At 44.9% G+C, this 26,769-nt stretch overlaps 1 protein-coding gene across 2 annotated transcripts in view; it reads left to right on the top strand.

Annotated features, from left to right (window-relative positions):
• Window positions 1–26,769, top strand: part of DERL1 (derlin 1) — a 68,086-nt gene that overhangs the window by 10,498 nt on the left and 30,819 nt on the right. Inside the window, exons 2-8 of one of the 2 annotated variants that reach the window (XM_032415944.1) lie at window positions 1,081–1,192; window positions 6,149–6,213; window positions 7,235–7,261; window positions 7,842–7,937; window positions 9,312–9,364; window positions 11,188–11,298; window positions 14,668–16,504. In XM_032415944.1, coding sequence (XP_032271835.1) covers window positions 1,081–1,192; window positions 6,149–6,213; window positions 7,235–7,261; window positions 7,842–7,937; window positions 9,312–9,364; window positions 11,188–11,298; window positions 14,668–14,806 — 603 coding nt within the window. In that variant the 3' untranslated portion in view covers window positions 14,807–16,504. Of the gene's footprint in view, window positions 1–1,080; window positions 1,193–6,148; window positions 6,214–7,234; window positions 7,262–7,841; window positions 7,938–9,311; window positions 9,365–11,187; window positions 11,299–14,667; window positions 16,505–26,769 lie in introns of those variants that run through there. The other variant, XM_032415943.1, reaches the window with a different exon arrangement.

Below are 26,769 nucleotides of genomic sequence, written 5' to 3'. Positions count from 1 at the left end.
AAATATTTGCAACAATGAGAAAGGGGAATTTCCATAATATATAAAGAAATGCAAATCTAGCAGAAAAATGAAGAAAGGAAATGCTAAAGTTTCAAAAACATAATTGGTAAATATAGAATACACTAAATGGTGAGCGCGTGGAGGGAGGACAGGCATTAATCTACATTGTAGGGGAAAGTATAAGTCGGTTAAATAGTTTTGTAGGCATTTGGTAGTGTCTACCAAATTTATACTCAACTGTCTATTAATTTAGCAGTTTAACTCACAGGATTTTATCCTACATGTACGTGTATAAAGAAGATAATCAAGAATAGGCATTGTGGCATTGTAACAGTGTAAATGAATTTTGGACATTCACATAAAAGGAATACTAGAAAGCCAGCAAAAATATTTTGTCAAGGGAATGAAACAAGGTATAGAACTGTACAATGGGAGGCAGGATGAAAAGGGAGGAACAGTAACACATAATACTATTTGTTGAAAGAAATACAAGAGACAGATCGTTGTTGCTGAAGGGAATTGGGAGATGGGGGTCAGAAGGGAGACTGTAGACCCTTCTGTAATTTTTTTTTGGGGGGGGTAGTTAATATTGTGAAGTCATATATCCATATTGCCTAAATAGCACAGGGATTTGAATACAAACATTTCTGTTTTACTTCTACCTTTTGAATATGACAGTTTTTGGAAAAGCTTGTCATCCCAGTATATTCTTTTTCCTACATAGAGATATTACTGTCCTGTTGGAAATTGTCTTTATAGTTCAGTTTTGATGGGCTTAGCTGTATGCCTTATCCCAGTAAAGACTAACCATGCACTTCTATAGTATTGATTTTTTTCAACTTGGCTAGAAGTATTTATTGCTTATATTATAATATTTTATTCCATCGATTTGCAAATTGATATGGTTGTAGCTGATGAGAGCTCTTCTTCAGTTTTCTTGAATTATATTGGTGGTGTCCCTTTGGTAGCCATCATCACAGAGGAGAATGTTCTGCTAGGATGCATTTTGTTTAGTTAAAAAAAAAAAAAATTAACCAGGCTTAGAGAAACTAACGGCTGTGTCTATTTCAATCTGGACAGATTTGGAGGCCAATCACTGCCACCTTTTATTTCCCTGTGGGTCCAGGAACTGGATTTCTTTATTTGGTCAATTTATATTTCTTATATCAGTATTCTACACGACTTGAAACAGGTATGTTATCCATAGTTGTTTTAAGATTTGTTTCTGTCTAATTTACCGGTTCGTGTTTATGTATTGGAAGAATTTTGAGGGCAGTTGGCTTAGGAAATGGCATAGTGATGGCAAATGCTCAGAAAGTCGGACTGATGCTAGGACTCTCCTAGGCGCTTAGATGACTTGATTTGTAATCCCTACAACATCATGAGGCATAAGTAACAGTGTCACTATTTTATCAGTGAAAAAGTAGAAGACCGGAGCTTTACACATCTTGTCCACACCTTGTCCCTCGTGGCTGAGCTGTGTGCCTCTCACTTAAATTTGACATCTCATGTCTGTCACGTGGTGGTCCTTGTCCTTTAATGCACCATTTGGTTTGAAGTGTATACATCTCCCAGATTGGGGTTGTAAAATACGCCTTTATACTATGAAAGCCTTGTTCTCTGTGATCGAATCACTCACTTGTAAAATATATAGCTGGGATTTAATAATATGGTAGTTTATCAGATACGACTACCCATACGATGTCATGGATAAGCTTTTTTACAAAAATCTTTTCTTAGAAGTTTCTTTGTGAATTTTTGCTTATTTCCTTTGTACAGTACCTTATGTGCTGTTCTGAGTTGCTTATACTGAGCAGCAATAAAGTGAGGTGCTGTGTCAAAACATGAACATAATTTCGTTAAGCCTAAATGATTTTGAAAAGGTTGGCGGACTCCAGAGACTTTATAAACCCACTAGCTGTTAGCTCAGGATAGAGAATTCTGAACCACCCTTAAATCTAAGTCAGTTTGAGAATTGTGAATCAACCTCATAACTGCAGGGAAGTAGAAGGATGGGCATTTGGTGTCAAACGTGATTTTTCCTTAAATTGGCATACAAGGTGCGTTTAAAAAGGAAAATCATTATATTAATACAAAGTGTTCGGTCATTGACTGTTACCCCTGGAAGGGACCTAGCCCATCCCCTTATTCAGGGAGGTGAAGTGTCTGGGCAGAGCCAAAACTGACAAGGAGGATTCTCACCACCACATCTCGGTTTGGTCCTTAAAGCCCCCAGAATACGTGATTTTTATTCTCCCCTGTCCCAGTGGGGCCTGATAATGATGCTGACTTGCTTTGCATTCTACTCCTCCGATATAATTTCATTGAGAATTAAGCTGTTGGAGTAATTTTGTTTTTACATCAGTAGTAAACTCTTAAGTGTGGATGACTCATGACCGGCTTTTAAACATTTGGTTATGGAAAAATTTCAAACATACACAGAAGTAGTGAGAAAGGTGAATGAACCTTTGTTTTCCTTTTCATTGAGATACAATTCACATAACAAAAAAATGACAGTTTTAACCATTTTAAGGTGTACAGTTCTGTGGTCTTTTTTTTTTTTTTTAAGATTTTATTTATTTGAGAGAGAGTGAGCATGAGCAGGGGGAAAGGCAAAGGGAAAGGGAGAAGCAGGTTTCCTGCTGAGCAGGGAGCCCGAAGTGGGGCTTGATCCCAAGACCCTGAGATCATAACCTGAGTTGAAGGCAGACGTTTAACCTCTGAGTCACCCAGGCACCCCAGTTCCTTGGTCTTTAGTCTGTTTGCAGTGTTATGCAGCCACCACTACTATCTAATTCAAGACGTCTTCATCAACCCCCCAAAACCCAAAGCAGTTACTCTCCATCCCCTACCCCCCTTTCTCCAAGCTCCTGGCAAGCTCTGAACTACTTTCTGTGCATATGGATTTGACTATTTGACACATTTTATGAGTCCTTCTGTGACTGACTACATTCACTTAGTAGAATGTTTTCAAGGTTTATCCATGTTGTAGTGTGTGTCTGCATGTCTACATGAACCCCCTTTTAACTATAGCTCACCTTTAAAAAAAAAAAAAAAGAAGTGTTTATTTAAGTAATCTCTATAGCCAACATGGGGCTCGAACTCATGACTTGGAGATCAGGAGCCGCATGCTCCACCGACTGAACCAGCCAGGTGCCCCCACCTCCTCACCTTTAACAGTGATCTCATCGCTGGTCTTATTTGATCTCTGTTCATGTCTGTGCCCGTACCCCTGATTATTTGAAGCAAATGCCAGACATGATAGCGTTTCATCAGTAAATATTTTAATATTCACCTCTGAATCCCAAGGACTTAAAAAATAATCGTAATACTGTTATGAAATGTAAATTACAATAATTTCATGACCACATTTTGTTTGTAAATTGTTTTCTCTTGGTTACTTGATATCCTGGAACCCATTTACCCTTCCCTACTATCTAGTCAGGTAATATAACTAATTTGTAATACCTGAATAACACGTAAGATCGATCTGTAGGATTATTAGCCCATTGATCTCTTTTGTCTGCTTTAATTCTTATGTTCCCCCCCCTTCCCTACTAGCCAGTCACAGAGCATTTTGAAGTTCTAGAGCCGAGAGGCATTTTTAAAAGTTTTATTGACCTCTAATTCAAATGCTATCCAGTTCCACCCATTTAAAGTGTATAATTTGGTGAGTGTTCATAGAGTTGTGCAGTCATTACTACAATTAATTTTAGAATATTTTATCACCGCAGAAAGAAACCCTGTACCCATCAACAGCCACTCCCCATTTCTATTCAACCTCATCTTCCCCTTAAGCTTTTATGCAACCACTAATTTACTCTTGCCTTTTTAGATTTGCCTCTTCTGGACATTTCTTTTTTTTTTTTTTAAGATTTTTTTTTATTTATTCATTTGAGACACACAGATACCGAGAGAGCATGAGCAGGGGGAGAGGCAGAGGGAGAGGGAGAAGCAGACTCCCCGCTGAGCCAGGAGCCCGATGTGGGGCTCCATCCCAGGACCCTGGGATCACGACCTGAGCCGAAGGCAGACGCTTAACCATCTGAGCCACCCAGGCGCCCCTGGACAGTTCTTACAGAAGGAATCATGCAATATGTGACTGGCTTCTTTCACTTAGCGTAGTGTTTTCAGGGTTCTTCCATGTAGCATTCCTTTTTATTGCCAAATAAGACCCCATTGTACGGAATTATCATTATCACGTTTTGTTTTTCCATCCATCAGTTGATGGACGTTTGACTTGTTTTCATTTTTCACTGTTATGAATAAGGCTGCTATGAACATTCATGTCAAGAGGAACTTTTCAGGCCTGTCCTTTTAAAATAAGATTTCACAGACAAGAAAACAATGGTCTGGAGAGGTGGTGACGTGCCCCGAAGGTCATAAAGCTGTTTGAGATAACACAGCTAGGACTGGAGCCCAGGTTCACTGATCCGCAGTCTTCTCTGCACCATACAGCCTCATGTTAACATCCTGACAAAATGCTTGCCGCCTGCACATTTTCCTCCCTGACTCAATTAAGTATACAGCAGTGTTGGCTTATTTATAAGGCTTCTGATTGGAACTGGAAGACTGCAGTTTGAGACCAGTGAATTTGTAAATTTCCAGTTGCAAACTTGTCAAATAATACAGTACTGTAGTTTATGTGATTACAATAGTTAAAGTATTCAATCCAAAGAATCCTTAGAAATCATAAAGCCAGTGGGGTGCCTGGCTGGTTTAGTAGGTAGAGCGTGCGACTCTTGATCTCAGGGTCGTAAGTTTAAGCCCCACCTTGGTCGTTTATTTTAAAAAAACACAAATCACAAAGCCGAAACCAAATCAAAAGAAGCACAACTATTACTAAAATTCAGAAGTGTTATTAGAATTTCACCACTAATTCATCCATAGGGATCCCCTACCATTAAGCATACTTAACACTGGGGCTAAAGTGTGCCTTTGAGATACCAGGGGAGAAACTGGGGAAAGAAGGAGAGACTTCTGCTAGAAACTTGTTTTATTATTTTTATTTTTTATTCTTTTAAGATTTAAATTTTTTTTTATTTATTAGAGAGAGCTAGTGTGACCTTACAGTCATTTGTTTCTTATCTCTGCCTCTTTTCTAGTCTTCCAGCTGAAGGCATGAGGAACCACTCTGAGAAGGGAGAGCCAGACCAGTGTTGATTATTCTGTCCAGAACTGAGACAGAGTCTGGTATATGGTGTAGTAACAAAGGCACTAGACTAGTAATTAGAGTTCACCCTGCTTCTAACAAGCCATGTGACTCTGGTCATGCAACTTTTGTCCTCATCTGTAGAAAGGGGGTCTTTCCTTTCTACCTCCCAGAAGGTGAAGAGTCAGAGGCTATGGGAAGGTTTGGCTGTGGCCCCATTCCTCCTCTCCTTCAGCATCGTTTTCCCTTGCTAGAATGTAAGCTGGAAGGAGATCGGATCTTCTTGGAAAGCCCAGTGTCAGACCCAGTAGTAGTGTGTGTGTGTATCTATAACAACAACAACAACAGTAGGAACCTCCCAGCAGAGTCATGCTGGAGGAGTCACGATGGTAGGCAAGGCAGATGGGCTCCTCCCGCATCAGAGCTTATGGTGTAGTGGAGGGGGAAAGGATTACCCGGGTGATCACAGATGTGTTGACAGGTCATGAGGAGAGCCAGGAAAGAGAGGCCGACTGGTTGGGAGGTCTTCAGGGGGTGGGATTGCAGATGCCCGTGGAACTGACTCTCCTCCCCGTGGGTCTTTTAGCCTGCGGTGGTTGGGGAGCATGTTCCTTACTGGAATTCAGTTAGGAGAACACAGATTAGCCTTGCTCAGTTGACTCTAGTTCAGGGCTCTGTTGAGGACATGGTTTTATATATTTTTTTAATTTATTTTTAAAGATTGTATTTTTAAGTAATCTCTGCACCCAGCATGTGGCTTGAACCCACAACCCCGAGGTGAAGAGTCGCACACTCTGCCGCTCTACCGGCTGAGCCAGCCAGGTGGCCCCGGGCATGGTTTTAGATGTTTTAAAAAATTTTCTTTTGCTTGAGAGGAGAAATTTAAAAATATTCTCATGTTGGCTTTCTCTGTAACTTTTTGAAGTATTTCTCTACATAGGAGTCACTTTGTTCTGAAATTCTGAACCATGACATTTGGCTTATTTTTGTTTCTAGGAGCTTTTGATGGGAGGCCGGCAGACTATTTATTCATGCTCCTCTTTAACTGGATTTGCATCGTGGTATCCTTTAGTCTGTTGTTTGGGGCCAGAAATAAACCATTATTTGCAGGTTTGGGGAAGTAGACAGTATTCTATACAACAGTTCAAATTACAGTATTTGCATCTTTGTTTGCTACAGTTAATAATTATGAATAATTAAAGTTCGTTTTTAAAGCTGTAGTAAATCACAGAGCCCTTGAGTGATGGCGTTCTCTTGCCATTGTGGGGTTTTCCAAATTTGGTTGAATTTTACTGCTGTCCGTCTTCTTGTTCCCAGTTCTGTGTTCTCGTGTGTGACAGCTTGTTGACTGCAGCACAAAGAGATTCCGTGCCATGAGACAGCTTTTGGAATCTGTGCTCCTTCTCAAAAAATTAATTTACGACCAGCATCCCTTTCTGACTTCGCCGCTGCCCTTGTCTTTGGGGCCTACACGGTAACTCGGTCCCTCTGTAAGGCCCCGGCTCTGGGAAAGGACCTGCTCGGCTCTCTTCCAGCTGCGGACCTGTGCAGATGGTGAGGGCAGCAGAGCGGGCATGATGGCTCAGTCTGTGCCCAGTTGGTGAGTTTAACATTGCTCTGGGGCTTAGCTGCCATTGAAGCTTGGCCAGGAGCCAGGACATGAGGCACTTTGGATGCCCTTTCCCCTCCTTTAAGGGAAGGCAAAAAAAAAAAAAAAATGTTCTGGACCTCAACTATGCTATGGAGCCCTGGGGGTGAGTGGAATCCTTAATTTGTTTCCGGGCACAGGTATCTCCGTCTTCCAGTTGAAGATGAGATGCTAAAACGCAGGGCAAGGCAAAGAGGACGCAAGGGGGCCAACTGAGTCATATGCCGGAGGAGTTCACTTCTCGCATTTCCTTGTCATCATATAGTATAACAGAATATTCATAATGGAGATTATTAGATATTTTTGTGTTCTGGGATGTTTTAAACAGCCTGAACTCTAGAAAAGGGTTTTCTTTCAGAACACAGGAATGAAATGAACTGATACGAGGTGCACAATGCTTTGTTTGTTTCTGATCTTTAACTTTATAAACCAAGATTACTGGCTTAGCGATGGATATGCAGGTAAGTGTCCCTTGAAACTATTTGCCCTTTTATGTGTTTCAGATTTACAGTTAATGGCCTTTGAGAGAAGCTTAGATTGCATTAACCCTGTGGTTAATTACGTGGCATTTTGAAATTATAGAATTACAACAACTTTTGTTTTGAACATCTTACATGAATTATCTAAACCGTTACTTTCCTTGCTCATTTCAGGCTTCTTTGTTATGTTTGTGCATCGAGAGTGATGGTTCTCTAGTATTTTCTATGCATTATGTGGATATGTATTTTTTTTAATTGAGAATATATAGTAAGTAAGGTTTTACTGCCTACTTTTTTTCAAATAACCAAGCTTGACCCTGATATTTCTGAATACACCTAAAGTAATTGTATTTTATTCCAGGATTTTGTAGCGTGCATTGTATAATTGATTAACTGAAAGGATCAGTTTGTAATTCTGATGATTGAATTTCTTTTTGGTTTTTGAATAGCCATATGAGAATTTGTTTGTAGGGGAGAGGTTAAAAAAAAAAAAAAAGATTCCTGCTGAGCCTGTTTTAAGTGCCTCTGGAGCCTTGTCTTTACATGTTGACTTCTTTTGCAGTTGCTGATGATTCCTCTGATCATGTCAGTACTCTATGTCTGGGCCCAGCTGAACAGAGACATGATTGTATCATTTTGGTTTGGGACACGATTTAAGGTACTTTCACGTAGTTGGAAAAATTTCCTTTTCGTTTGTCTGGGCAAAATCCCTCTTCAGCTCAGAGATGCACTTTCTGACTCGTCCAGTAGAGGTCACTGCAGAGCAGTGTACCATAGGCAGGCCCCCTCTCCCCTGCTCAGTCCCCTCGCCTGTCTTTAGCCAACCTGGAATCCTTTGCTGACTATTCTCACTCCCTCTGTGCTTCAGGCCCCTCAGGCATGTGACCCTGAGCGATCTCATGTCTGTGTGTGTGATAGAGAGGGGGAAGGAAAGATACTAATGGGGAGCAGTCTCTTAAAATCTGTTCTTACCATTCCCTGTTAATGTATTTTACACTTTAGCTAAAACAGTTTTTGTCCCCAAACACTTCCCTTAGTGCCTTCGCTCACAGTTTTCCACCAGTAACATCTTTTTTATTTTCTTCCTCTTGTAAATCCTACCTGTTCTTCATTTGAGTTGGGACTGAACATACTTCCCAGTCTCCTGCCTGGAATTAGTCTTGCCTTTGGGCTCTGCAATATGTTATGTTTCTCTTATAGTACTTACTGCATTCTGCCTTCAAGTTCTTTATATACAACCCTTTCTTTACTCGTTCATGAAGTTCCTTGCAGCTTCCTTAGCTCTTGGTATGATGTGTTGAATCTGGTCTGGTCAGAGGCTCAAATGTTGAATTCAGCTGGAGAGCTTTCTCATTGGGGAGAGTATTAGTTCAGGGCATCAGTGTGTAATGAGATAAAAATTCAGAGTAATTTTGTGAAATATGCAAAAGAGGAACCTAAAAGGATGGGGTATTTTTAGTTTGTAGGTAGCAGTTTCCTAGTTGGAGTCTTAATGTGGTTCTGTTATGGGTCATGTTTTCATCAGCGTCCATAGGACACCTATTTCCTTTGAAACTCTGTTAATATTCACTCAGAGGGGCATGTATTGTATCTGACCCTGGGCAAAGTACTTTGTCTCTCCAGTTACTAATACATGAATAAGTATTAATTTTATTTTTTTAAAGATTTATATATTTATTTTAGATAGAGCATGAGATGCAAGTTGGGAGGGGGGCAGAGGGAGAGGGAGAATCTCAAGCAGACTCCCCACTGAGCACGCGGAGCTCAATCCCATGACCCTGAGATCATGACCTGAGCCAAAACCAAAGAGTCGGACACTTAACTGCATCACCCAGGCGCCTCTGAATAAGTATAATTTTAGATAGGAAGTTGTAAGTACAATAATGCTAGATTGGTTTGAGAAATTTTTGCAGTGACTTTCCAAAGGATTTATATAAAGCTCTTATCAGTATATCTTTACCCATTCCAGCCCCTTAGCAGCTGTATCCTTTTTAGGTGTGGTTATTCATGTTTGTGTGTATTTTTTTCCTAGGCCTGTTATTTACCTTGGGTTATCCTTGGATTCAACTATATCATCGGAGGCTCGTAAGTGATAGTAGATTTACTTAATTGGAAACAAATCCTTAGAAGACTTCCATTATTGTTTATTTTCCTTCTCTAATCTTTATAAACTTTAAAGAAGTTCAACATTGATGTATTGGGACCTTATACTTAGGAAATACAGTTGACCTTTGAACAATGGGGGCTAGGGGTATCAAGCTCCTGCATAGTTGGGAATTAGTGTATATTCTTTAACTCTCCCAAAACTTAACTGCTAATAGTCTCCTGCTGACCAAAGCTTTACTGATACCATAAACAGTCAATTAACACATTTGGTAAGTTATAGTGTATTACATGTATTATATACTGCATTTTTAGAATAAGGTAAGTTAGAGAAAAGAAAATATTATTAAAATCTTAGGTAGAGAAAAATACATTTACGGAACTGTACTGTATTAATGAAAAAACTCCATATATAAGTGGGCCCACACAGTTCAGCTCTGTGTTCAAGGATCAACTGTAATTTCATTTTGATGTAACTGATTAAATTGCAGGGCTTTAAGCACATTTAGCATTGAATGATTGTTATTTTGTTAGCTCATCGTTAGGTACCGTGTACTTCCATTTATGTGTTTTTGAATAAATATTTCTGGATTCATTGTCCAGATTGAGCAAACAAGGAACTAATTTAATTTGTGTCTGAGCTTGACTCCTCTAAGAACTATGCGTAAAATTACTATGTTTTTTATCCTTGAGGCATTTCCAGGGTGCCTTGAAGACTGCTCGCCAGTCATCGAAATGCAAATTCTCAGATGGGAAGTAGTTTTGTAAGTGGTTTGATAGTACAGAAGTTTTAGCCAAATAGGCTCAGATTTCTAGCCTGGAATTGGAGCTGAGAGGAAAACCTTCAGTGCATCCAGTCAGAATTTTAAAAGGAAGATATCAAGATGCAACTGTTCTGTGAACTCCCACTTCCTATGCTACAAAGTACTTTAAATGTTTTAACAGATTTTAATAGTACCAGTTCTTAATATGTCTGACATAGCTACTCTTTGTGGTCCTAACGTCTGCCGTGTAGTGATAGAAATGAGGGAATTGAGCAAACAGACTCTGTTTCGAGCGTAGCAAGTTCTGAGCGTGGTACAGCCGCCCCGCTGCCCAGAAGGTCAGAGTCTGGGAGTAGCTGCAAATGTTGATTTGTCCCTGACGGGACGCCTGTGGCAGGAGAAGACACAGAAGGATCCGTGATAGTAGGAGTGGATCTATAAAACCTTGAAGTGGCCTGTATGTAAGCCCTGGGAAAACCGAAGGTCAATGTTTATTTTAGGATTACAAGGCGAAGGTCAGCTGTACGAAGTGATCCCTGATCTCTGTGATGTCTTACACTCAAGGATGCAGGAGGCGAGGGAGAAGTGTGTGGCTCCAGGAGTGGGGAAACGCATTCCCTGCCGCCCCCCCCCCCCCAGAAGGGTTCCCATGCTTCTCTCTTGCCACCCTTCCGATTTGCCCGGGGTTTGCAAACACGGTATTTATGACTGAAGCGGTCAGAAGCTTGCTTTGCAACTTTCCGACTCTAGAGGCAGGAAGTAGCAAAAACGATATTTGGAGGATGAGCTGGGGCTTGAAAGAGCTGTCAGAGGGCAGCTGGTCTCGCAGAGCACAGACCCCCTCAGGACCGATTTCCCCTCCCCTCGGAATACCTTTGCCGCGCAAACTACAAAAGGGCTCATTGTGGGGCTGTCACAGGCTCCTGGGGACCAGAAACGGGCTGCCAGGAGGGCTCTCTTCCCTGGCCTACTGGGTACAACTGGCTACATCTCACTTGACTGCTTGAAGGGCTTCAAACTAATTCGGCTCTTTGTTTGCAGGGTAATCAATGAGCTAATTGGAAATCTTGTTGGACATCTTTATTTCTTCCTAATGTTCAGATACCCGATGGACTTGGGAGGAAGAAATTTTCTTTCCACGCCTCAGTTTTTGTAAGTGTTCTTTTGTTTTTGTTTGTTTTCTCATGGAACAGCCATGTTACTGCCGTGTCTTAAGCGTCCTCCTCAGAACTCCACAAGGGGTAGCATTTACGTCTTTGGCGGGTGGAGAAATGTGAGCCAACAGACTGGCCCTGGTCACACAGTCCCAGGAAGCCAGGGATCAAAGTCACAGCTCGGTCGTCGCCGTGGAGCCCTTCCAGCCGGGGGCTGCTGCTGACTCACGGCAGGCGACACTGGGCACAGAGGAGCTCGGATGGGCAGGCGGGGCACTGTGCGAGGCTCCGGTGTGGGCCGCCGTGCGCCAGCATGTTTTACACAAGATTTGGCCAGAGGAGAGGCGAAGGGGTTCAGTTAACCCATTGGTTAGCAATTTCAGATCTTTTTCTGTGAGCTATTATAGAACAGAAAATTTGGGGGACTTCTCAGAGTGAAAGTGAGAAACTTGAGGTTCGTATAGTCCAAGCACCCAGGGAGTGTGTGCTGGTTCTTTGTCTGCTTTTAGGGTTCGCTCAAGTGAGGAGGCTAGGGGCACTGATTGGGTTCTGAGACAGAACCAAATCCCCTTCCCCTCATCTGCCAGTTTTGATCATCGGGGCGGAGTGGGGGGGAGTGACTTAATAAAACCTCCGAGCTTCACCTTGCAAATCTGTAAGTTGAGGGGCCGCCCTGTCTCCCACTACTGCAGGTGGTAAGGTCCGCTGTTGGCCGCGGGTTGGTGGGTGTCCGATAGATATGAGCTCTTAGCTTTGTTCCTAACGTTGGGGCTGGGGTGGGGTTTTACGAGCCAGAAGAGGTGCTGACACACTGAAGCATGAAAGTAGCTGGCCATTCTGGCAGGGAAGCAAAAGACAGTTGAAGAAGGGACCAGTGAAATCGCCATCCGGGTGTCCCAGCCTGCCCGGCGACCGCGCCTGATCCCCAGTCGGGGACGTGCAGTCCTGGCTTGCATTGAAAAGCTTCAAAAAAACAACCCTTCCACACATCTTGCTCATTTTTAACATTTTGCGGTTCGTCATTCTTCCGAGGGGTCGATGAGAGCAGTAAAACTTGAGGAGGCCCCCTTCTCCCCCCACCACCTTTGTCAGTCGGGTAGGTTTTTGAAAGCCTTCTTCTGTGAAATATACAAACAGAGAAGTACACTGTTATTTTATTTATTTATTTATTTTAAGTGCATAGAAAGAAACTTGTCTTCTGAGCCTTGAGTTGCCTTCAGGCTAAAAAAACAAATGACCAATCTGCTTTCTAATTATCAAAGGGCACGATAACAGCAGGTTTGGATTTTTGATCTAGGTTTATCAAGTCAGACGGCAGATGCATCAATTAAAAAAAAAAAGCAACTTGGTCCTTTGGTGGGTAGCCAACAGTTCTTTTACTTTAAATGGCCATATTTCTGACTTACCGGCTTGGAGATATTTCTCAATTGCAGGCAACAAACTATATGAGATTCTAGCGGCAAAATCCAGGGCACACTGGAGCCTGCCTTCCATTTGAGCGTTCTCTGTTGGTGGAAAAGCCCTTCTGTTAAATTTTGCATAAAGATCAGATGACAAAATGTAGCTCTTTGCAAAAGCAGTAACTGCTTTGAAATTACCATAAATTTTTGTTGATTATGTATAATTGGGTGTCTTTTTGTACTAATTACTTGCATTTAATTTCACTCTCCGTTTAAGCAGTGGAGATGGCTTCCATATTGTCTTATAGTATGAAGCAAAGCAAGACAGCCCTTTTTAAGTGTTCTATTTTATTATACACTTTGGAGGAATATTATTGTACCGGAACATCAGGGATATTGAGAAATCAGGAGTTGGAAATACATTTTGATTTAAAGACAAAGCTGTGTTTGTTTAAAAGAGAAATGGGAGTTCTAGAATTCTAAGATCGCTGTTCTGCATTCCAGTTAGAAAAGTAGATCCTCTTCTGCACGCAGTTATTTTTCTGTTTGAAAGGGGTTCATTGTCTGGTTTTGGCGGGAACACGAAGGCGTCAGGGATGATGTAAACAAATGAGGACTCCAGTCACGAACTGCTGTCACCTGAACGGTGCCCCGTGTGTCCCCTCAGCTGCAGCTCGAGGCCTGTAGTGCAGGGAGTGGTGCAGTTACCAGCTCTGGAGCCGGGCTGCCTGGTGTGAATCCTGACCGCCAATCTTGCCTTGGTTTTCTCATTTCTAAAATGGGATACTAATAATAGTCCCTGCCCCATAGGGTTGTGGTGAAGAGGAGGTGAATTTATGCACAGGTAGCTCCCGCCATACGATGTGGTCGTGCTCGGCCGGCTCTTTGCTGCGGGCAAGTCAGCGCTCACGGGTTGCTCTTGGTGCCATAAGGGGTTTGAGCAGGGGTATCGGGTGGTGGTCTCTGCCTTGAAGCACAATTGTAAACATTAGGATCTAAGTGGACTAGGTTTGGTTTTTTGTTTTTTTTTTTTAAGACTTTATTTATTTATTAGAGAGAGAGTGCTTGTGCACCAGCAAGGGGAGGGGCAGAGGGAGAAGCAGGCTCCCCACTGAGCAGGGAACCCGATGCGGGACTTGATCCCAGGACCCTGGGATCCTGACCTGAGCCGAAGGCAGCTGCTTCACCGACTGAGCCACTAAGTGGAATAAGTTTAAACACATTCTCAGTTTACTAAGAGTCAAGGGAGGGCCAAACGCTAGAGAGCACAGACCTGGGTGTAAGTTTTCCTGGCTGTTCTGTGATTCTTGATTTATTAATCTGTCAGGTGGGAAATGGGGTGTGCCCGTTGTGGGCTTCAGCTCTCACACCATCTTGGAGATGGAAAGAATGCTGTCGGAGGGGAGATAAGGAATTCACATGAAAAACCCACCGCAGACTCCAAGACAGAGTGGGCACCTCCAGTCCCCCTTGGGGACGCGGCTGGGAGATGTCCTGTGGGCCTTGACACGCAGGCTGCAGATTTGTCTTTTGCACGTGCGTTTGTTTTGTATGCTTTGATCCAGTTTGATCCATATTTAGATACGTCAAAATGCTATATATAGGTGGCTCTTTCTGATTGTTGGGCTTGTGGGAGTAATATTTTTGTTTCCATACTGTTCTGCGTGAATTACTTTTGTAATCAGAAAACAAATTTTTTTAGAGCGTGAATTTGGCTGGAAATGGAGTAAATTTAAGGAACCTGAAAAGTGAGTACCGCCTGCGGCCAGGGCATTGAGCGAAGTGCTGAAAAGGCAGAGTTAAGTAAGCCCTTGTCCCTGGCCTTCCATTGGCCAGACTAATACAATAGAGTGAGACAGATGCCATGGGGACAGCAAGAAAGGAAGATGCACTGAATGGTCGGATCACTTCATGGAAGTGATTGTGTTGTTTCTCTCCCTTTGTCCCCCCCCGCCCCACGACTCCAGGTACCGCTGGCTGCCCAGCAGGAGAGGAGGGGTGTCAGGATTCGGTGTGCCCCCCGCTAGCATGAGGCGAGCTGCGGACCAGAACGGCGGAGGCGGGAGACATAACTGGGGACAGGGCTTTCGGCTTGGGGACCAGTGAAGGAGCGGCCTCAGGCCGGCCCACCAGCCACTCCGCTCAGATGAAGTTTCTTCCCAGTGCTGGGTGTGCTTAACAACCAAGTTCTAGCAAACGCTGTTGGACCCGACCCACACTGAATGTAGTCTTTCAGTACAAGACACAATTTTTTAAATCCTGAAGAAAAATATAAGTGTTCCTCAAGTTTCGTGATTCTCATTCAAGTCCTTACTGCTACGAAGAACAAATATCAACCGTGCAAATTTCAGAACTGACTATATTTTTTTGGTGTCTTCTCTTCTTTTTCCGTCTGAATAATGGGTTTTGACAGGTCCCGGTCTGCTGGCGCCAAGCAGGGCATGTGGGGTTGGGTCACCAAACCCTTGACAAAGGGACTCTTACCTCTTTCTCGCACACACGCCTCCCTCCTTCTTTTCCCAACCCCCGCATTTGCAGCTAGAGGAGGTTGTCCATAAAATGGTTCTGCCTGTGATGACAAGCTCTCTTATTTATTGACTTCTGCCAAGGCTTGGTCACAAAGAACTTGTCTACCATGTTCCCCCCTTTGGTGGCAGAACTGTAACAATAGGGGAGAAGACTGGACCAGCGGATGGAGAGCTTCATCAGCTTTTGGAATTGCTGTGACCTGATGTCAGGTGCAACCATTTGCCACCTCTACTGATGTTTCTTATAAAAAAAAGTGCCACTGTGTCAGCCAGGGCCACAGATTGGTGTCAGTGAGGCATGAGGGCGGTTGCTAGGCATTTTTTTTTTCCTTAAGTGAAGTGATGAAAACTATAGTGGAGCTGCAGGGGGGCTAGGCGTGAACTGTGGTGGGCATGATCCCTTTGCATCTCGTGTAGGGCATACTGGTTTTGTGTGGACCCAGAGTAGTTTGGATTGTGTTGTGCTAAAAGTTCCAAATCGCATTTGCCACAGGGAGTTGCTCTCTTTGAGAGACACCTGGGCATTGATCACATTTCATTCTCCTTCTAGATACATGTTCATTGAATAGTGTGGAGAGGAGAACCTTATACCCTATTTAAATTGTCTGTTTCCCCCCCTCCCCGCTCCCCTTTTAATGGCCACGTGCTTCATTTAATCATGAGGAAGGTAAGCTCCTCTGTACGGAGATCATATCTTAAGAGCTAATACAAGCGCATCTAGGTGAATCCCGTAACTTTGGGTTGTAATGGCTTTAGAATCATTTTGTGTTTGAGGGTCTTTTTTTTGAGCCGTGAATGTGCAAGTCACGAATGTACGTCAGACCAGCGTAAATACCCACAACTTCTTTTTCATAGGTGGGCTTTTCCCATCAGAGCTAGGCTTATCCCCCAATAAAGTTTTTTGAAGGCTTTGGTGTTTCACAGTTTCTTATTTTATGTTTTTAGTCTGAATGCAGCCACAGGAGCAGTGTTGAGTGGCCGCCATACTTGGAGTCCGCTAGAAAGGCTTTGAACATTTTGATTGGTTTCTTCTCAGGAAACTTTGCGCTCTAACAGTGTGACTCTGCTTTGCCCCACCCTTACGCGGTAGCGATGTGTGTTCTCCCAGGAAGTGGGGATTTGAAAACAGCTCGTTTTTAACAAAAGTTTGTGGGTACCTCTCCATATTTAATTTATACGATAAGATGGGAGGCGGAGAGAATCTGAACCTTAACTGTTGTATGTTTTTGCTGTTGACCTGTGGCCACAATAAAAATTTACTTGTAAACTTTTAGAAGCCCTTATTCCTGTGATGTCGCATGCGCACTCACCGTTCAGGGGCGGAAACTGCGTGTGAGAAGGTTCTCGTGGTAAGTGAGCTCGACGCTCTTGGATGCCCTCTTGGCACCTCACCTGCCTGCTGGCGGTAGCTTTGGTAAGGGTTACAGGTACTCTTCAGAATACCTGTGGTCAAGGCAAAACGTTCACTAAATTCTTCTCAGACACATTTAGGGAGCTGATAATTTTGTCTGGATGACCTGTCTTTTGGGGATAATTTCGGCTAAGCGAGCTATTTGAGATTTGACTTGGTGAGGCAAGACATGCCAGTGGATTCTCTTAATGAGTGAAATAAAAATCCCTATTTTGTATAAAGAACTCCCCTTTTGTAACCAAGCCTTTTTATTGGTAAAACTTGTAAATTAAAATGTACAACCTGACAGTTGCCTGCCTTAAGTTTCCATGTACCCACTCGGCTGCCTCTTTTAGATACGACGTAATTTTTGGAACGCGTCCTCTCTCGGGCATTTAGGAGTGTCCAGGATTTGTTGCTCTTCCAGTGACACAGCCTGTTTTAGTACCTACTTCTGTTCACATCTCGGGGAATATCTGTAGGATTCATTCCTGGAAGCGGAATCTCTGGGTTTTGATTTTAGCAACCATCGAGTTAGGAGTCCTATCCAGTTGTGGTGTGCTTTATGGCATTTCTGTAGCCCATGGGTCCGACTCCTGGAACCTGCAGAGGGAGTTTAATCCCCTTGCCATAGAAGAACCTAGAGACTAGAAGGCAGGTGCCATGACCTTAGTGAGCCTTTTTTTTTCTTGAGCATGAACCATCCACATTTGTATGCCAGGCCTTGGGCCCTCTTCATTCATCACAAGGTGGGGTGACGAGCAGGAGCAGTGCTGCACCCCTCTCCTGGTATTGGAGAAATTCCAGAAAGAAGGGAATGATCCTGCTTATTTCAGGGGACAGCATATCGCCAGTATCCCCGTGTTCTAAGCTGCCTTTGAGTAACACCGAGTAGGCGATGCTGGTTGCCAGCGCTTCATTCATGGCGACTCTGTTTCTGAGGTCCCTTCCCCTTTAAAATTCTCAGCATTAACTTAATAGCAAAGCTTCACCTTGGGAAGAATCTAATCCTCTCTGTTTGGACTTCACACTGTTAGGATCTCGGAAGGCGGGGCGGAGAAAACGTGCTTCCTGCCAGTTGACTTGTTTGCTCTCCAGAGTGTCACTGGGGTTAGGGGAGAGGATCATGTCATGTAGTTCCTTACGTGTATGGTGAAAGCCCAGAACAGTTTTCCACATGATCCCCTTACCCTCCCAACTTCGGTAGGGGAGAATCCTGTTTTCAGCAGCACACCTGGGTCCCGAATGTGCCAGGTATCTCTCTGCCTCATGCAACGTAAGCCTCCAATCTATGCTTTCCAGTCTGCCTGTCCCGGAAAGTCACTTGGGATTTATTAAGGACGCACGTTTCTTGCATCGCTGTCATTCTGCATGTTTTTAAAGTTTCTGCTATTCAGCTGGGTTTGGGAACCTACTTGTGACATAGGGAGTATTATCCCCATTTCTCAGGTCAGGAAACCTCCGACTCAGAGTGGTTAAGGCACCTAAGATAAAGCAGCTACAAGGGGCCGAAGACCAGATCTGAACCCAGCTCTGAGTTAAGATCTCTGCGGCTTCCCTGCCGTTATGGAAACCAAAGTGCAGCATCTGGCATGAAGTGGCAACAGAAGATTCTTTTCTTGCCAGGCCAAAGGCAGGGCAGAACGTTCGGAAACTTGAGTTGGAGGTATAAATTAGCTTTCTCTCATCCCTAGGGGGAATTGCCTTGTGATTTGCAAAGGGGAAAAAAATTTTTTTTTAAATATATAAATTACAAATATAAAGCATTTTTATGTAAATATATTTATATAAATTATATCTATGATAAAAACTCGGTGTCTGTTGAGTAGTGCTTGGGCAGATGCAATTAGGACCAGCTCCCTGTCTTCAGGGTGTGTTCTCTCTGCTGGACAGGGTGATGGGTTGAGTAGGAATTTGACCTGTTCAGTGAAGGGAGAGAGCTAAAGGTCCGGTCTCCCAGGAGTCTTAGAGGACTTCTTGTTCATACGGGGGAATCCTAGTTCCCTGAAAGAGGATATTAGAAGAGGCTAGAGATCCTGGGAAGACTGGATTCAAAGTTAAGATACTTTTAAAAAGCAGTCGAACAGCTTCTGTCTACAATGGGTAGTTATCCGCTAAGGGGTGTGATACTTGTGATTGGGGCAAAAGGAGACTCCGTATGGACTGAAGGTAGGCGAGAACACTGGAAGACTAATGGAAGGTATAAATTTAGCTTTGTCTCCCTTGAGGAATTCCCCTGTGGCCTGTACAAATGCATATGCGCTTAGAAAGGAGAGACCCCTACCATGTCACCAGGGCCAGAAAGACCCACAGGGAGTGTGGGATTGAATTCAGGTGCAAGGTTTAAAGATCACTCGGGAAATGTTTATTAAGCTCAAGTTGTCACTGGAAGCCTTCATCTGACCTGGATGAATTTGCTCCCTCTCTCTTCTCTCTCACCATGTTGCCCTCTTGCGGAGGTCTGGCACTGGTGCAGTGAGTGTTCTTGTTCATTAAGGGCAGTCACTGTTAGCTTAAGGGAGACTTTAGATTTTGATCAAAACTGTCGTGATGCAGAAGTCGCAAACCCGGCTCTAAGGATGTAAGATGCATCTGTTACCACAGCATGCCTTGAACACCTGTGGGTTCCCAGACCTCTCAGTAGATGGGAGGGATTTGGACTTTTCCTGATCACTGCCACCAGTTAGGGTTCTTTGGTAACAGGTACCCAAAAATGACTCCAGTTAGCTTCAGCGAAAGAGAATTTATTGGAAGGATATATAGTACCTCACAGACCCCAAGGGGCTGCTGAGCCACCTGGCATGGAAGGGGTACCAGGGATTCAGGGATTCCAGAAACTAATCTGAACCACATCTGCTGGGCCAAATCAGCTCCATTTTTTATTCTACGCTTGCGTTCCTCCTTTTAGGGTTCAATTCTCAAGTCTTACTGGCCTACCTTTGACCTTGTGACTCTCCCATGACTAGGAATTGAGGGAAAGACATTTGACTGGCAGTCCCATTAAGACTCTCTGCAACGGGGGAGTAGTAATATTCAAAAGCAAATCAAAGTGCTCCTGCTTCATCAGAAGGGGAAGCAGATGCTGGACGCCTGAAAAGCCCCGGTTGGCCCACTAGCGCCTGTAAACCACATGTGGCCTTCTGGAAGCGTCTCTGGCTTTGCCTCATTCCAACCCAGGAACAAGCCTCTATTTCGCCCCATCTCCTCCCTCAAGTTCATCTCCAGAGCATTAGCAAGCAGTGTGGATTTTGCTGAAAATTTGGGGGGAAGACGGTGAAGAGGGTTGGCGTTGAACATCACAGGGATAAGTAAGTCCCCATACTTCTTGAGAGGAGAGACCGAGTCTGTGTGTTCACTCTCACATCCCCGGTACCTAGCACAAAGGTTGGCATGCACAGCCTTCTTGAGATAAATATTTGTTGAAGGAATGGATCCATTTCATAACCTAAATTCTCTTGAGCTGTCAGCTGGCTTCCTGCCTTCTCTCCATCCTTTCCCCATGTGGGTCTTCCAGTCCCCTCTGTCTTGGTCAATTTAGCTCTGGCTCCAAAACTCTATACTCAGCAAAATAAAAGCTTTGCAGTTAATCAGACCTACCCATGTTGGAAAGGCTTATTAAAGTTATTCACCAGATACAGAGCAAGACTCTGGGTCAGGGAAGCAGGGGAATTCTGTGGCTAAAAAATTAAGACAATATTGAGCACCTGGCTGGCTCAGTCGGAAGATCATGTTCATCTTGATCTCAGGGTTGTGAGTTTGAGGGTGTAAAGATTACTTAAATAAAGAAATAAACTTTAAAAAATTAAGGTGATTTCATTATGTTTATTATTTCAAATTATTTCAAACAATATTTCAAATGTTTGATTATTACATAGTCCTCAAAATTCTGATATGCCCCCTGCAGAGGGTTGCATGGTGGCCCCCAAAAGATACGTCCATGTACTAGTTCCCAGAACCTATGAATATGACCTTATCTGGAGAAAGGAGCTTCGCAGATGTAATTAAGGATCTTGAGATGAGATCATCCTGGATTATTCCGGTGGGCTCTGAATCCAATGACAAGTGTCCTATAAGAGGCACACTGGGGAGGGACGCCTGGGTGGCTCAGTCAGTTAAGCGTCTGACTCTTGATTTCAGCTCAAGTCATGATCTCAGGGTCGTGAGTTCAAGCCCCATATGGGGCTCTGTGCTGGGCATGGAGCCTGCTTGAGATTCTCTCTCTCCCTCTCTGCCCCTCCCCTCCTCTTAAAAAAAAAAAAAAAAAGAGGCACACGGGATATTTGACAGAAGAGGGGAAGACGCGGACACAGAGGAGGTGATGTGAAGACAGAGGAAGAGATTGGAGCAAGGAGGACAGAGAACACCCGATGTCACCAGCAGCTGGGAGAGGCAAGGAATACATCTCCCAGAGAGCCTTCGGAGGAAGTGTGGTCCGGCTGACGCCTTGGTTTTGGACTTCTGGCCTCCACAGCTGTGAGAAAATAAAAGTCTATTGTTCCATGCCATCAAGTTTGTGGTGATTTGTTACAGCAGCCCTAGGAAACTAATATCCCCCCTAAAGTGCTGTAATAACTTCCCAACGACCTCCTCTCAGTTCCTTAAATGCAGGGTGCCCTTTCCGCCTCTCTCGGCTGGAACACTCTCAACTCTCTCTGGTCTAGATGGGGTATTGGTGATCATCTTTCCTCCCTTCGGGTGAGACAATCAAACTCTGCCCAAGACAGAGAGAAAGGTTGAGCACCACTATCCTTGAGATCACCTGGATGCATCTCTTCTTTGCTTCCAAAAGTCCTTTAATTTAGAAGCCAACCATTAGACGTCTTTTCGCATTCCAGCCAGTCTCTGTCTGCGTCTGCCAGAGACCATCATCACTGGCAAACAGTACAGAAATGGAACTTTGGAATCCTTATGTAAGCTCAGCAGGCTACAGGGTGCCTCAGAGATTGTCTAGATCCGATTTTCAAATGACCTTTAGGCATGGAACTCTTTGCTGTAATGAAATCTCAGATCCTAATATAAAAGACAGAAGTGAGGCTGATTTAAATTTGTTTAGCAAGAGAGGGGTCCCAGCTAGTGTTGTCACAATTTGCCCCTCGTTTCAGGCCCTTTTTGCTCCCCCCTTCTTTTTTTGCAAATCCTTTGAAATTTCCCCGACTTCTGTTGTTCAAAATGATTTTTCAAAGTTGGTCTCATTTTTTTGAGCCATTGCTACAGAGAACAGCTACTTTCCTAATCTTTGTTGGATTTTAGAGGACCAATAAATCACTCTCCCCTTTTCCTCCCCAGTTTGGAGCCAAGTGAAAGATACAGTTATTAGATAGAGATAAAAATGTTAGCTTCATTCTTGAGAAAAGATGGATTGGAAGACATGTTGTAGGAGTGTAGTCACGGAGATGTCCTAAAACGGAACCCCGGAATTTGAAAGACTGACCTCCCCATGTCATTGATACAGCGAAGCAAGGACAGGAGTGTCTACTCCTATAAGCTTACCATGGGGAAGAGCCCAGAAGGTGGCTCTCCAGAGATCTAATGGGCTTCGCAAGGGCTAAGCTCAGTTCCTTCCTTGACTCACCAATCATGAGTATTCCCTTTGGGAGAAAAATTAAGAGTTTCTGGTTTACTTTTCCTTCCCGGGAAATTTCCTCTCTGTGGCAATGCAAGGAGTGAGAAACCAGTATTTCTCCCTAAGAATGTTCACTTCCACTCCCATTTACAAGGCAGAGAAGGTTCCACTTGGAGACCCAGGACCCAAAGGGCTTCTTTTGAAAGGCGTATTGTATGTGAGTCAGGTTAGATCGGTAGCTGTAACAAGCAATCACTAATTCCCCGCTGCACATCACAACAGAGATCTATTTCTTTCTTTCTTTTTTTTAGATTTTATTTATTTATTAGAGAGAGAGAGCACAAGCAGGGGGAGTGGGAGAGGGAGAGGCAGGGAGCCCAATGTGGGGCTCAATCCCAGGACTCCAGGACCATGATCGGAGCCGAAGGCAGATGCTTCACTGAGCCACCCAGGTGCCCCCAGAGATCTATTTCTTGTGCAAATCACAGTCCAGTGTGGGTAGGCAGGTGGGATGGTGGGGCCAAGAAAGGGGAGTGGAGAAGGAGTAGGGGGTCTTGCTCCATGCCGTTATTCAGGGACTCAGTGTCCTTTCAGTTAGTGCAAGGGTTTAAACCTTTTTTTGTCTGTCATGGTACGAACTATCGGCAGCTCCACCATCTCCCAGGACCTCAGAGTACACTGAATCCTTGGTAGATGGTGAACACCTCGAGAAAGAGACAGCGAGTGGAGGATCATGCGGGAGATTTTAGGGGCCAGGCGGAAAGTGGCACACGTCATTTCCGCCCACATGCTCTTGGCCAGCACTCAGCCACGTGGTCCCAACTACCCGCAAGGGAAGCTCAGAAACCTAAGCCTTCCTGAGGGCCTAGGTGGAATAGCAAATGAAGCTGAAAGAACACAAAGCATTGTCGCAGCACAGGATTACATTCACATAAACACAGCCCAGCCAACCAACGCAATTCTATGGTCATTCTAATCTTTACTAAGAAGTCCAAAGAACAGATCCGCTACAATGCTGCTATTTTTGTTTTGTTTTTTCTAAATAAATATTGTTGGGACGCCTGGGTGGCTCAGTCGGTTAAGCATCTGACTCTTGATCTCAGCTCAGGTCTTGATCTCAGTGTCGTGAGTTCCAGACCCGCGTTGGCCTCCACACTGGGCATGGAGCCTACTAAATAAATAAGTACATAAATAAATAAATAATAGTGAATATAATTGTATACTGTACATTTAGAAAAGTTCACACATCCTAAGTGTACAGCTTGATGAGTTTTTACAAACTGAACACACCTGTGTCACTAGCTCCCTGATCAGAGTATGACCTCTCCAGCCCCTGGAAGCCTTCTTGAACCCCCTGCCGGTCACCAAGCCCCCGAGGTAAGCCACCGTCTTGCCTTGTCACCACATAAATTGATTTTTGCCTGGTTTAGAATATTCTATAAATGGAACCATACCCTACCTCTTCTCTTGTGTCTGGCTGCTTTTACTTAATGTGATGCTTGTGAGAGTCGTTCATGGTGTGTATAGTTGTATTGCTTTCATTCTGGTTGCTGTAGATCATTCCACAGTATGAATGCACCATGATTTGCTCCTCGGTGCTATTGCTGATGGGCAGCAGGCTAGTTTCAGGCTAGAAGGAGCAGTGCTGCTGGGAACATTACCCAGGCGCATCTCCTGGGGGACATACTGACACATATATCTGTTGGGTAAGGCACCTAGTAGACCTAATTCTTAGAAGTGAGAATTGCCACATCTCAGAGTACGTGCACATCCAGCAGTAGTAGAAACTAGCAGTTTTCCAAAGTGATCGTCCCACGCTACGCTCCCCCTGTGGCGTGGTGTGTGGGGGTACCAGCCCTCCGTTTTCTGCCTTACCCCAGCACTTCTTAAAATCCTCATTCTGCTTTGCTCTATTTTGTCCCTCACACTTGAGGGTGTGCACAAGCCCCCGACGCCTCACCTCCGTGGAAAGTCCCCAAAGGGAAATTTTTGAATCTCCACTTTCCCCCTTTGCTCTCTTTCTCTTTCCTCAGCGAGGAAATGTGGTCGCTCTGAGCCCCTTTTCCGGATTCTGCATCCCTAAGACGTGGGCGCAAGCCCAGCAGGAAGCGAATCCGTGGAGAGGAGTGGGGGCGACGGTGGGAGGGCCTGGGGGCGGAGCTGAAGACATGGAGATAAAATTTCCTGTTAGGGGTTGGAGCTTGGAGCGCTCACTCATTAATGATGTCTGTATCTGTCACACAGAGAAAGGGAATTAAAGACAACCCTTAACATCATTAAGATGAAATACCTGGCGGTGCCTGGGGTCTGATTAATATTCACAACCACGTGGCGTGTGATCGGAGGGGTGAGCCGGGCACTGAAGAGGGGAAGTGACTCCCCTACACCCCCCCTGCCAGCCCCTTAGGGAAGGGAGGGCGGCGGGGTGAGGCCGGGCACAGGGCAGCTGGGCCTGCTGCAAAGGCACCTGGACACTAAGAGTCACCCCTGTGCTGGGGCCTCGCAGCGCTCTTGCCCAAAGGTCCCTGGTCACAGCTCTGCGTCCCCCGGTGGTCGCCCTGATTAATGCGCACCCCGGGCGGGCCCTGGGCAGGAGACGGAGTCCAACGTCCCCCACTCTCTTGAGAAATGCATAATCATTAATCAACATTACTGGGCCCCACTCAGACTAAGTGGCCTCTTGTGATTAGGAATGGGCCCTTGAAAAATAAAAACGCAGTCTTTTAGCATTTTGAGTGTGTGCATTTGACAATGGCTTTCTTGATAGCAGTGGGGGGTTGGGAGGGGAGCTTGCTGCGCAGGGCCTGTGGGGTGTGTGTGTGTGTGTTGGGGGGTGCGGGCCTGGCTTCAGGTTCTGAGGAACAAAGGCAGTTGGAGGAGTTATGGGTTTGGCCTCAGTGGCAGGAGCTTGTCGTCTTTGCGGGGTTAATTCCGGCGGGACACCTTTCCCTGGGCAGGAACTGGACTCTCCAGGGGTGCTGAGGGCAGTGGGGGCTGGCTTGCCGTGGGGACTTCGGAGTCACAACTCAGGACACCAGAATGCCCTAGCTAGAACGAAAGGATCTGGCTCCTGTCTTGGAAGGCTGTTGTGAAAATTAACTCGGGTCGTATGTGTAAATCATTTGGCTCTCCTCAGAAATGTTCATTTCCCTTTCCTACCCAATGAACAGATTTCATCCTCACGATTGCCCTCCGATGGTTTTACTGTCCCCATGCGGCAAATGAGCCCCCCCGGGGCGCCGAGGAAGCGGATGAGTCCCCTTCCCGGGGAGAGGCATCAACACCTTCTGTGTATATTCAGCACGGACTTGGGGGGGGTGGGTCGGGGGGGGGTGGTCTGGCAGCCGTGGGCAAAGCTGACGCTGCCCTACCAGCCTGGTGACCTGGAGCCACGTTTAGGATCTCACCGAAACCTCTGAGCTCTACTTTCCTCAACTGTATAAAGAGAAGAGGGAGACCCACCCCCTACGACTATGGTGACACCTCAGGGAGCTAATGTTTGGGAAGCATCTGGTACAGAGACTCTCCACAGCGATATTCGTTCGCCTGCCTTCTTCCCCTTTCCTCCAGCTGAGTCTTCAGTTTGACCGTCACAACAGTCTGATGGGGTTGGTGCTATGGTTACAGATAAGGAAACTGAGGCCCAGAGGTGATGACCCTGTCCGCCTGCCATGTCACACTTCAGCGAAGCAGTGGTAGTGTCCCTTAGCACCAGCCGTTGGGGGGAAAGATTTTTTTTTTTAATCACCTTTTTTTCCTTATCAAAATCTGAGCCGGCCTCAGTTCTGCTCCCCTCGTGTGACTGCCCAGCACGACAACGCACAGGAGCACCACGTGTGAGGATGCTGACTGCAGCATCACTGATCATAAGCCTAACCCAGAAGCACCCCAGTGTCCATGAGCAACAGAATGGGCGAACTGTGGCTTGCTCCTCCGGCGGAATACTAGACAGCTGGGAACACAAACAGAGCACTGCCATAGAGAGCAACATCAGGGACTCTCAGAAACGATGTTGCAGAGAAGAAGCCAGATGCAAAATAATACCTGCTTTGTGCTCCCATTTCTATACAATTCAAGAAGAGGCACCACGGAGCTATGCTGTTAGAAGTCAGGGTGGCGATTACATTTAGAGAGGCGGCAGGTTCTGGGAGGGCCCCTGGGGGTGCACTAGGGGTACTGGTAATAATGGAGGATGGTTCCCTTTATAAAGAATTCGTAGCTGCATATTTAACATTTGCATACTTTTTTTTAAAACTTTTTAAATTTTATTTATTTATTTCAGAGAGAGAGAGGGGAGAGAGAGCATCCAAGCACGAGCAGGGGGAGGGAGTGGGGCAGAGGGAGAAGCAGGCTCCCCGCCAAGCAGGGAGCCCGATGCGGGGCTTGACCCCAGGACCCTGGGACCATGACCTGAGCCGAAGGCAGATGCCCAACGACTGAGCCACCCAGGTGCCCCATGTATACTTTTTATAAGGACATTACACTTTAATTTTCATGTTTGTGTCAAAAGATTGTTGGGTAAATCAGAGAATCTTGGGAAGGCTGGGGACTCGGGCCCGAGGCTGACCCCCTGGCACTGACATGCATG

The sequence above is a fragment of the Phoca vitulina genome, unplaced genomic scaffold (genome assembly GCF_004348235.1).
Source record: "Phoca vitulina isolate PV1807 unplaced genomic scaffold, GSC_HSeal_1.0 scaffold18, whole genome shotgun sequence".
NCBI classification, from domain to species: Eukaryota; Metazoa; Chordata; class Mammalia; order Carnivora; family Phocidae; genus Phoca; species Phoca vitulina.
The sequence above is the reverse complement of the archived record's forward strand: the minus strand, read 5'-3'. Positions and strand labels throughout refer to the sequence as shown.